The sequence below is a fragment of the Mus pahari genome, chromosome 6 (assembly GCF_900095145.1).
Source record: "Mus pahari chromosome 6, PAHARI_EIJ_v1.1, whole genome shotgun sequence".
NCBI lineage: Eukaryota > Metazoa > Chordata > Mammalia > Rodentia > Muridae > Mus > Mus pahari.
In genome coordinates, this window is record NC_034595.1 from 60,722,699 (window position 1) to 60,735,369 (window position 12,671).

Genomic DNA, 12,671 nt, shown 5'->3' on the forward strand with positions numbered 1-12,671 from the left:
GTCTTCCGCATAGCCTTATTGAATCCTTTTGCAATTATTTCATCATGCTTCCTAAATTAACTTCAACCTCAAAATAAAAGCTAACATCTTACATTGATCTCAGTTAAATCTCTGTAGAATTTCACCTCAAAACTGACAAACTTCCTAAAAATGTATATGAAGAAGACCAGAAATGGAAAGGTTGAAACAATGATGAAAAGGGAATAATATTGGAGGATACTGTCAGAGTTTAAGATTTCATATATTCATTAAAGGTCTAGGGAAAACAGGAAAAAAATCTTCATAACCTTAGGTTAAGCAAGGATTCCTTAGTAGTGACACCAAAGTTATGATCCATAAAATAAGTCATGGGGCTGGAGAGATGACTTAGTCGTTAAGAGTACATTATGCTATTCTAGAAGACTCGGATTTCAGTTCCCAGGACCCATGGTAGGCAGTTCTCAACTGTTAAGTCCAGCTTGCAGAGGATCTGATGCCCTCTTCTGGCCTCTGTGAGCAACTACAGTCACATGCTCATACCTGAACAGACAAAAAGCATAAACTTTTTTTTTTTTTTTTTGATCTTTACACAAACTCTAAGACTTCATCAAAATTAAGATTTCTGTGCATTGGGGATATAGATCAGTGATAGGGTGTTTGCCTCACAAGTACAAAGCCCTTTACATATATATATATATATATATATATATATATATATATATATATATATATATGACAGGCTTATTGTCAACAAATTATATCATAATTTCAAAGTAAGGAAAAACACATTAAGTGGCCTTTTCAAGCTGAATACTTTGTAAATGCACCCTTTATTTCCTCTCTAACTGTCCCGTCTCACTCATTCTGTTCTAGTCACAATGGCAGCTGTGCTGCACTTTACACTCCAGTCCCAGGGCCTGGATGGTCGCCATGACTCCTACCTGTAATACTTTGTGGCCTAGCTTTTCTCCCTGTGCCTTACAGTGTTGGAGACTGTGTTCCTCTTTCGTTCTTCCAGCTTTCCCACTCTCCATATGCTATGTTTAATTATGAGGAGACATTTCCTTCATGTATTTTATTGCCATGACCTTTTTTTTAACCCAAGTAGAATATTAATATCCATTTAAGCAGAATTTTTTGTGCTTTTTTTTCTGTGTTCTTTTCCTATCATCTAAAACAGTGCTTAATACAGGAAAATAATCAGGAAGAATTCATGGAATTGATAATAGCTTTAGACTGTTTTACATTGTAAATTGTTAGTCGCTATATACTTATTGATAAAAGCCTAAAGTGTAATGTACACATTTTTTATACATGTGTGTGTTCATATGTATTAAGTCAGTTTTTGGTAAAAGTTTTTGTTTCCTGTTTGTTTGTTGAGACAGGGTTTTTCTGTGCAGTCCTGGCTGTCTTGGAACTCTGTAGACCAAGCTGACCTCAAACTCAGAGATCTGCCTGCCTCTGGCTCCCAAGTGCTGGGATTAAAGATGTGCATAACCATTGCCTGACTATTTTCTGTTTCTTTAAATAAAAAAAAAAAAAAATGAGATTGTATAGAAACAGCCTTCTGTGAGAATCTGTTTTCAGTACCTAATTTCACTTTATAAAATGCCCCATTTCTCATTGTTCAGATGGAATGCTTTAAGTAAGATGATATTTTTAACTCAAGAGACAAGCTTGATTTTGTCACAAACCTAAAATAATGCAAATAAAAAAACTATACATGAACAAACCAAATGAAGTTTAAATGACTGTTTACAATGACTGAGTTTAGATGTCCTTTGTGTCATTGTTATAAAACATGTTTTCTTACACAAGTCCTTTACATTTAATGTATTTGAGACTGGACTACTGCTGTATTTTTGTTCCTTTTGCCAGTAAAACTTAAGTTATTCAGACCCAATGCAGTAGTCTCTTCTTGGTTTCCCTACTATTTCTTCATTGGCTTCCCCAGTAGTCCACTAGTATGGAATATGAGGTTTGCTTTCATTCTGCAGAAAAGCTATGGAGACCGCTTACATTGGGCAGCAGATATTGTCTACAAAATGAATAGACTAATGGGCTACTGTTGTTTATTCTCCTCTAGTATAATCACTTTCATTCAGACAATAATGTAACATCTGTTACTGCATGGGGAAATGTCAAAATAGAAAGCCAGCAGGCAGGTGCATTAAAGAGAAAGTGGGAGAAAACCAGGAGACACGGAATCAGTTCTAATTTGAAGTATGAAAAGGGAAGATTGGAAGAACAGTGGTAGCAACTGTCCTCAGTTGTTCAGTGTTATCTTCAACTTGAGGCGCTCACCACCAACTAAGTGCTGACCAGGTATCAGCTCTAAGTACTTTTCACATACTGCTGTTTTGTATAAGGACTTTGCGAGGAAGATGTTCTGAGTTTGGGAATGAAACTCAGGTCTTTGTATATGCTAGGCAAGTGTTCAGTCACTAAGTTACACCTTTTCTCTTACATGAGTGATTAGAAAGGCTGTTCCTTGCCTAGTAGCCAGTATTTTCTTCTCTTTGTCATAACCAGAAAACCTATATTCCTAATCATGCTAAAGCTTTTTTTAATGTAGTTATTTGTTTAGGTGGCACATTTGGAAGTCAGAAGACAACTTATAGCAGTCAATATTCTTCTTCTGCCATGTAGGTTCCAGGGATTGAACTCAGATCACAAAGCTTGGTGTCATCAAATATCTTTACCTACTGAGCCATCTCACTGGCTCAGGTTAATATTTTTAAAACTGGCTCTTTGAAGTCAGGATAGTGATGGATTTTGAAGACAGGGAGCCCCTAGGTAAAGGGGATGATCTGGGACACTTGATCAGGTGCAAGTGTATAGGTATGTTGATGTTCTGAAAATTTACCAAATATACAATATTTAGGCACTTTTTCTTATGTATGCTACTTTAATAGAAATTTAAACAATTCCAAATTCATGGCTAAACAAAAATATGAAGTTTAATATAATACCAGTTTACATATAAAACAATTAAAATACAGACTTTTCTAAAGACATGCTTAAAATTAATAGCGATTATTTAGGGTGAGGAAAAAGCCTTAGAAACAGTAACAGTTCCACAAGATTGTGAATGTGCTAATGCCACTAAAGTGTACCTGTAAACACAGTTCCTATGGGGCCGGAAGGGTGCTCAGCAAGTAAAGGTGCTTGCCATCAAGCTTCATGACAACACATATGGGGGAGAGAGTGGGTTCCTGCAAGTTGTCCTCTGGCATCCACATACCTACCATAGCACTCAGGTACCCACACACATACAAATGTAACACACAAAATAAATATATAATTTTTTAAGTTGAAATGTTTTTAATTAAAAGATATAAGCACTCATGTGTCTTCATTATTTTTCAATTTTTTTTTCTACTTTCTTCCCCACCCATTCTCTGTAAGTCCATCTATGCTACTTTTAATGCCTAATTTTATCTTCCTAGGCCATCAGACTCTCCTTAGAACAAGCCCTGCCTCCAGAGCCAAAGGAAGAAAATGCTGAGCCTGTTAGCAAGCTTCGGATTCGAACCCCCAGTGGCGAGTTCCTGGAACGGCGTTTCCTGGCCAGCAATAAACTCCAGATTGTCTTTGATTTCGTGGCTTCCAAGGGATTTCCATGGGATGAATTCAAGTTACTGAGCACCTTTCCCAGGAGAGACGTAAGTTCCCTTCCTGTCTCTAAAGAATGCTTTCAGCTCATGGGCTCCAGAAAGAGGAAGCCATGAAAAGCTGAGTGGTGTGGGCCACTGTAAAATTCCCACAAGTCCTTCTTGGTTTCCCTCCTTGACTTATGGAGGTTGGGTTTCCCAGGCCAGCAGATATGTCCAGAAACCTATGTTAAAAATTAGATCTTAGGTCTTTTTACTTTCTAGATGTATAACTAGCCTAACAGGCTTCCCTAAGTTTCGTCTTTGCATACCTCAGGGTATGCTAAGAATTGTGCTTCACAGCTTAATTATTGGAATGGAGTCAACACAATTACAGTTTCACTAGAGTGCATTATGTTAAGCTAAGATTTCTCTGTGATCTGGTAGTATTACTAACCTTGAGGATGAATGTCTATAGTCGTATTGTGTATTATAGCAAGATAGTTAATAATTTTATATTCTTCTGGGGTAAAGTAGAAATGTACAGATAGATTCACTGATGGTAAGTGCTTGTGTTCAGAAAATGTTGCCTATCATCTCCATGGAGGAAACTGACAGGCTGTGTATTTAATCCTTTGCTATATACCATGTTTATTAGCAATTTAAATACTGAAACTGTGGACAAAGTAATATTTTGTGAATTTTTATGAAAATATATAGAGGTTCATACCTCTATGTTGAATTAAGGTAAATATATACTAGCTATGTATTATGACTGCCAACAGAAAAGACAGCTGCATTTTTAGAGGTGTAAGCCCAGCTAACTAAATGGTCCTTTTCAACTCTGCCTTCACTAAAATCGATTAACCTTGAGAGAATTCTTAAGCTTCATGGTCAAACAGGAGTCTAAAATGGGAAGAGCCTGTCTAGAGTCCAGGGCTAATAAGGAGACTGGAGATCGTGTCTTTTGAGGAAATGTTCTCTGGAAAAGGAAAGACCTTGGGAGACACTGAGGCTGACTTCAGCTTCTAAAGGCTTGCCATAACAAAGATTCTGACTTTTTTGTAAGAGTTGGTGCACAAACCCAGGACCAGTGAGTTGAAAGAGGAAGTGTTCAGCAGACTCATTTTCTGCACTCTCACCAGTTGAGGGTCTCTGTACTCACCATGTACTGCAGAAATGAAGATGCTCTGATAAAGGCAGAGTCTGTGGGCCGCACAACCAAGAGTGTATGGGCAGCACAAACTGGACTTGATGACTTTAAGGGGGCAGACAGTGGCAGACAGGAAGGGGAAGGGGAGGAGTGAATATAATCAAAAATACATCATGTGTAATTCTTAGAGAATTAATTAAAAAGCCTTTTTTTTTAAAAGGAAGTTAAAGGAGGCAGATTTGGCCTCATTTAAGGAAACATTTTCTAGGAAAAATCATGACTGAAGTATTGATTTTCCTATCTTTAGAAATAGCAAGTCCTGCTAAGTGGTGGTGGCAAATGCCTTTAATCACTAGGGAGACAGAGGCAGGGTGATCACCAAGTTTAAAGCCACTCTGGTCTATAGAGTGAGTTCTAGAACAGCCAGGACTGCATGGAGAAACCCTGTCTTGAAAAACCAAAAAGAAAAAAGAAAAAAAAAAAAAAAAAGCAAAATCTACTCTTTTGACCAGTGCTTTACATCAAATGTGGAATGAGACTTGTTCAGTTCTCAACTTGTATCAACTAAAATACATAGTAAATCTTAATTTTTTTATTCTGATGTGATTTTATTTAACATATCAGAATCAAGAGTTTGGCCAGGGCTTATTGTCCAAATCCTTCACATTACTAGTTGGTTTTGCAGAATAGAATCAGAAGCCAATGGTGTATTTTTAGCTGACTACCAGGCTATAAATCCTCTGTGGTGAAGAGCCTGCCTCTTACGTCTAATAAGTTCAGGAAACTAGAGTGAATATTAAGTGGTAGTCATCAGTCCTCCCTTCTCTCACCGCTCCCAACTACTGCTCCAAGCTCTCCTTCATTTATGATAGACATAAACATGCCTGCATATGTTATACCACACAGCCAGATGTTGGTGAAGAAGCTACTATCAAAGGTTTCAAGATCATAGTGAGTTTTGAACTCACTATGTAGCTCTGGCTCTCCTGAAACTCATTCTGTATACCAGGCTGGCCTTGAACTCACAGAGATCCACCTGCTTCAAGTGCTAGGATTAAAGGTGTGAGCCACTATACCCAGCTGGAATTAATTTTCAAAGTTAATTTCGGCAGGATTTGAGATTTATTTATTTTTATTATGGTTGTTTTTTCCTGCATGCATATGTCTGCACCGCATGCATGCAGTGCCCACTGGGGCCTGAAAAGGGCATTGGATCAGTGAACCACCAGATGAGTGCTGGGAATTGAACCCTTGTCCTTTGGAAAAGCAGCCAGTGTCCTTAACTGCCAAACCATCTCTCCAGCAGCTGAAAGGGTTTATTTTTTAAAAGAAACTAGATTTTCTCTTTAGCAGTAACCACTTCTTCCCAGAAGACTGAAATGTTACTATTGAAAAGAAGCAGGGGATTCATTGACCTGCTGTCTTCACGCCTTGAACTTCCTGTCCAAGGCTTTGAGTACTGAAAGTGTAGGCTGTTGTTGATTGTTCGACAGCCTGAAGTGGAGCGCCCACCACTTAGTCTTAACAAAAAATGTACTCCTAACCTAGCTATATCATGTACACTTGTTTTTCGTTATCAAAGAAAGCTATTCAGTGATTTTCTTCTCAGTGTCCCTCTTAAACCTTATTGTGTATCAGATCCAACTCCTTATTACAAGACAAATTTTTATCAAGTTTGGCCCAGTTTTTTAGGGAAAATATTTGACCTAGAGACACTTAGTCAACCTAAAATAAGCTGCTAATTTCCAAAGCCCTGCTGACCATGTCCTTTCTTGCTTAAGATTCTGAAGTAGTTTCTGCTACCCTAGTACAGTACAAGTCCCTTTGGAGGAGTTGAAAATTTAGCAGTCTAGTCCCTTGCTACATTTCCAACCTGGCTTCCATCAACAGAAGATAGGAGATTGCTTATGATTTACCCAAAGAACAGACACTCTTGTGCCGCTATGCTTTATATACTCTCTTAACAGCCCTTTCAATGTTTGCACTCTCCTTACCTATTTGAAGTCAGGTTTTAATGCCAAACTCAAACATCAACCTCTCTGCGAAGCCCTTCTTCTTCTCCAAAGCTATCTACTATTGCAGCTTATGCATCCTTTCCTTAATAGTACTTGCCATGTTGTTCAATAATGACTTAGAGTGACAGTCCAAATCATAGCCACATCCCTCTCTGCCACGGTTCTTATCATGGTGCCTCATAAGTGAACTTTTGGTAACTGTTGTCAAGTGTTGATAACCTCAGGCTATCCTAAATCTCTTGTTCCTTAGTGAGCTAGAAAGACTATTCCAATTCACAACAGATGCCCTAGGCCCACCCAGATTCCAATCCTAAACCCAGAAAGTCCAGGACTCTAGGCCTCTAGAGTCGTAGATGGGCTGACAGTTAATGGCACTTCATCCCTCTCTGAATGCTCTTTCAAGTCGAATGACTAGTGTTTTTACAAAGCTCTCTGTAATAGCCATCTGAGTCTACAAGGATTAGGATGTAATTTGTAAAAGTCATCTCAAATTACAGCCAAACTAAAGACTGTTAAAAAGCACATCTTAAGTCCTTGCCTCTTTAATAACAAATAATATAAGACTTAACTCTAGGAGTCTTATTGTGTCTTGAGCCTTTTTCCACAAAGCAAAGGCTGGTTTCTCACCAAAGGATCTATTAAATGCTCTTCTGTGCCCCTGTCTCCCCCAACAATGAAAACATTACATCATATTAAGATTTCCCAGCTGTCCCACTATTTGCTGAATGTCTGCTGGCTATTATACTTCACTGAACTGAGCACTGTGGGATAACCAAAGTAGCAGCAGGCACAGGCCTTCCCCAGAAAAGCTGATTGTCAAAATGGTTTTAGAGTGGGTTTTGTTTGCATTTTGTTAGTAAAAGTCACCAGGAGAGAGAATAGTATTTCCTTCCAGAGCTTGAGTCAGTATGCTATACCGTTAGTGGCACAGACTGTACTGACCCATTTGCCTCTTTCTGGGCATTGTCCTGTCAGTGAGTCCTAAAAGATGAGTAAGTTCCCCTCTGCATCTGTCCTAGCCCAGAGAGTCTTTCCTGGACTTCCTTTTTCATGCTGTATGGTGTAAGGTTGTCAGTAACACGCAGCCTTCCTTTTCTGTCCCACTTAGGTTCTTTCTGTCCCACTTAGGTTCTTCCCATTCTTCCTTTCTCAGTTTCTTTCCTTCCTTCCTGTTCTCCTTTCAGTTTCAATTTTACACTTGCCATTTTCTCCCCTTTCTATTCTTCCTTATTGCTTTATCCCTCGTCTCTTGGCTCTCCTGCCTTCTCTGTTTTTCTTCTTTTGTCAACTCCTATTCTACCAACAAGTAAGAGGCTATTTTCTATTTTTACAGTAATTAGAAGAGGGTTCTAGAAAAGGAGATTGAGGAATGACAAGCTCTAGGGACCTATGTCCCACTTGCTGTAAAAGACCAAATTACAACAAACTTTCTTATAAATATAAGTAGCTTTTGTGGTTCATAAATCCACAGAGCCTCTATTCTATAAAACAGAATGTAAGCTTCCACTGAATGTTAACAGAACTGTGGGTTTTATAAAGTGGGAATGGGGAAGCAGACTAATTAGGAAGGAGGGTCAGGAAACTGCTTAACTGGGTTACTTTTTTGTCAGGATTAAAGCAGAGTAGTTCCCTTATCCTGACTTACTAGGTTGGGATGCAGGGAAAGCATCTGTTTGGGGATCTTTTTGTCTCCTTAAAGATTAGTTTGATTGTGGGTCATGTAGCATGAGTGACTTCACTTCCATTTGCTGTGCTCTACAGGAACTTAGTCCAGAGCAGTGCCTCCAGTAACTTTGGACTAGCAGTTTTGTTTAACAGTTACCATCTTCTGCTCAGCCCCCTCCTCCGTAAGAGTATGACAAATGCTTTAGGACATTAGCACTACTGTCAGTTATGGTCCTTGGCATTTCTCTTCTCAACATGTACTCACACATTTCTCTGAATGAATTTATGTCATCTCATTCCAAGATGGACCGTTTGCTGTGAGGTGGACGGCTACATGCAAACCTTGGAACTTTAGAGAGGATACAGTATGCCAGGGAGATGACTGCTGTGACGATATGGAAAATAATGCCAAAAACTGTGCACCTTACCAAAAGACCCCAAGAATCAAATCAAATAGAACTGAATAGATTAAAGATGGAGTTGGATGAAGACTATACTCATATTTTAATCGAGTACTTTTTAATTAATTCTGTATAACAGGGTATGTGCAATAAGAACTGGTAGATTCCTCCTTGTTCACAATTCTACTGTCTGGCAACTCATGATGTGTTAAATCATAGGACATATAAGAGTGAATGAGTCCACTGTGGGGTTCTATAAAATAGAGACCTACAGTGCACAATCAAATTCATTACATTAGGGATTTTGCTGAAGCTACTCTCTATGCACACTAAAAGTAAAAGATTCCTTAAGTCATGCAAAGATTTGGATTTAACATAATAGATCTGACACTCTGTCACATTACCTGCAGATACTAATGATTATGAAATTATAATTATAGAAATATTCTGCCAAGTAAGTAAAAGACATCGTTTAAGCAAGGAAAAGTCATCTCATTGTGATGAGGGATCATTCTGATGTGCTGGGTAAAACAGCACGAGGCCATCAACTTCCTTTGTTTTGCAGTTTGAGTGCCTCTCGTTATAGATGAGTAGTTTGCTGGACTCTCTTTTTATCCCACTCAACAGGCAAGAGTTTTGTACTTTGAAATGTATTCGAGTTTCTCAACTCACCTTTTAGAGCTTGCAGAATACTGCAATTCTTGCCTTAAAGAGTTAGAGCCAGATGTTGGAGGAAACTAGAATAATTCAGCATCCAGTCCAGGATGTAGGCAGATAATAAAAACTCACAAAAACAAGTAACAGTGAAGTATAAGTTCCTTCTAAAATGTATTGTTTTCTCACCTCCATCACTCCTACCTCCCACATGCACCTAAGATACTTAAAGTAAGACTAATTTGTTTGCAAAATAAGTCTAGTCTCATCCAACTTGACCTGAATATTTACATAAGCACTGAAATAGCATTTGACCTCATAGATTTTTATTTTCTTTCTTAAAAATTTTAAAATATTATTTATTTTATGTGTATGAGTACCATGTGCATGCCTGATGCCCCTGGAGTCTAAAAGAGGGCATCAGATCTCCTGGAACTGAGTTACAGATGGTGGTAAACCACTTTGCAGGTACTGGGAATTGGACCTAGGTTCCCTAGAAGAGCAACCAGTACTCTTAAAGGCTGAGCCATCTATCCAGCTCCCTTTGCTGAAATTCTTGAGTCTTGAGCAGGTTGTTAAGACTGGCAAATCAAACCAAAACACATGTTTGTGTTTTGTGTGCTGTGCCTATAGATATATTCCATCAGAGTCTCAAATACAATGTTCTAGTCAAAGCTTGATAACATAACCAGTATGTCCAGTTGTATCCTGTGATAAAAAGGAACAGTTTCTGATTAAATTCTGATTGACAACTATCTTTCACTAAAAGTACTCTCAAGTGGTTTCTGAATTTTGAGGGATCAGGTAGAGGTGAAAGCAAATACTTCCATTTCTTTAACAAAGGTTTTTCCCCCCCTTTGGTACAAATTTGCTATAGTTTTAGATAGCTTAAGGAGAAGAAAAATATTTCCGTAATTGTAGAAAACAGAGCTAGGGAAGTAGCTCAGTTAGTCAAGTACTTGTCCTGCAAGCCAGAGGGTCTGAATTCAGTCCCTAGAACCCATACAAAAAATAGCCAGGCATGGTAGCACCTGCTTATAATCCTACCATTGATAAGCAAGAACAGATGGACCCCTGGGCTTCCTGTGTGGGCCTTGCCTACTGGGCAAGCTCTAAGCCAGTGAGAGAGCCTGATTTTGAAAACAAGGTGAATAGTTCCTGAAGAACTGTGCTGGGTTTGTCAACCTGATATAAGCTGGAGTCGTCTAGGAAGAGGGAAGATCAGTTAAGGAACTGATCAGACTGACATGTTGCAGGCGAGCATTTCTTAAATAATGTTTGATGTGGGGAGAGCCCAGCTCAGTGTGGGTAGAATCAGCTCAGGGCAGCTGGTTCTAGGTTGTGAAGAAAAGCAGGCTAAGCAGGCAAGGAGAGCAGACCTGTAAGCAACATGCCTCCATGGCTTCTGCTCAGTCCCTGCCTTGAATTCTTGCCCTGTGTCTTAGTCAGGGTTTCTATTCCTACACAAACATCATGACCAAGAAGCAAATCAAGGGGGAAAGAGTTTATTCAAGTTACACTTCCATGTTGCTATTCATCACCAAAGGAGGTCAGGACTGGAACTCAAGCAGGTCAGGAAGCAGGAGCTGATGCAGGGGCCATGGAGGGATGTTCTTTACTGGCTTGCTTCCCCTGGCTTGCTCAACTTGCTTTTTTATAGAACCCAACACTACCAGCCCAGGGATGGCACCACCCACAAGAGTCCGTCCCCCCTTCATCACTAATGGAGAAAATGCCTTACAACTGGATCTCATGGAGGCATTTCCTCACCTGAAGCTCCTTTCTCTGTGATAACTCCAGCTTGTGTCAAGTTGACACACAAAACCAGCCAGTACATCCTGATTTTCCTTCATTTGAGGCAGGATCTTACTGTGTAGACAATAGTTGCCTTGAACTCACCATATAGTCCAAACTAACAGCACACACCCAGTAATCCCCACCTCAGCCTCCCTACTGCTAGAATTACAGGTGAGTGATACTGGTGTCCCATGCCCACAATGGTACATCCTTGTGTTAAAAATATCCAAATGCTCTTAATGTGTCCTTGGAATCTTCCTTTTCTTTTCCTTTTCCTTTTCCTTTTCCTTCCTTCCTTCCTTCCTTCCTTCCTTCCTTCCTTCCTTCCTTCCTTCCCTCTTTCATTTTTGTTTTGGTTGTTGTTATTTTTGATTACAGGATTTCTCTGTATAACAGTCCTGGTTTTCTTGAACTTCCTGTGTAGACTAGGCTGGCCTTGAATTCACAAAGATCCGCCTGCCTCTGCCTCCCAAGTACTGGAATTAAAGGCGTGTGCCACAACTACCTGGCCATTGGAATCTTAATATCTGATATTTTTAAAAGATCATAGAGATATCAGGTCCAATTCTGTCATTTTAGTGGCTAGGTCTTATAATCAAGGCAATGCCACACAAGCATATCCACAGGCCAGTGGATCTAGACAATTTCTCAATTGAGGCTCTCCTTCAGGTGATTATAGGTAGTGGTAAGTTGACATTATTAATATAATAATGTCTCACCTTTGAGCAGCATGAAATCTTTTTTTAAAAAATAAAAAAATAATCTCATAATGTTTAATTTTTCAATTTTGTATTTGGCTATCATTCAGCTGCATGCAGCCCATGGACTACCAGGTACCCTAGCCTTCAGGAAAAGGTTTAAAATTCTGCAACAAGCCATACAAAATTCTTCACACTTTCAAGCCATCTTTTTTCCTGCTGGCTCTCTCACCATATGCTCCACCCACCCATTCAAACACACAAATACAACTTCTTGAGTAAAAGAAGTCAAGACATCTTTTTGTTGGCATTATGGAATATTTCCATACCTGTATATATTATGTGTTTAAATTAGGTTAACTAAGTCTGTCTCTGCAAACATTGTTTCTTTGTGCCAAAACCTTTTAAAATCCTTTCTTGTAACATCTTAAAGTGTGTAATACATCATGGTTCTCTACAGCTATCCACTACAGTAGCACTCCAAGACCGTCTTGCTTCTGTCTAGCTCTAACTTTGTGTGTCGATCAACATTTATCCACCTCCGTTCTTCCCTGGCAACCACTATTCCACTCTCAGCTTATGTATGGATCCTTTTTTTTTCCCAGTCTTACATGCGGATGAATGAGACCTTCCAGTACTTGTCTTTCTGTGACTGGCTTCATCATTTAAAAGAGTGATCTCCAGCTCTACCCACATCATCACAAAAGACAGGATTT

General features: G+C 39.1%; 1 protein-coding gene across 1 annotated transcript in view; it reads left to right on the top strand.

Annotated features, from left to right (window-relative positions):
• Positions 1-12,671, top strand: part of Faf1 (Fas associated factor 1) — a 307,082-nt gene that overhangs the window by 274,767 nt on the left and 19,644 nt on the right. The window contains exon 18 of the mRNA XM_021200199.1: positions 3,429-3,644. Coding sequence (XP_021055858.1) covers positions 3,429-3,644 — 216 coding nt within the window. The remainder of the gene's footprint in view (positions 1-3,428; positions 3,645-12,671) is intronic.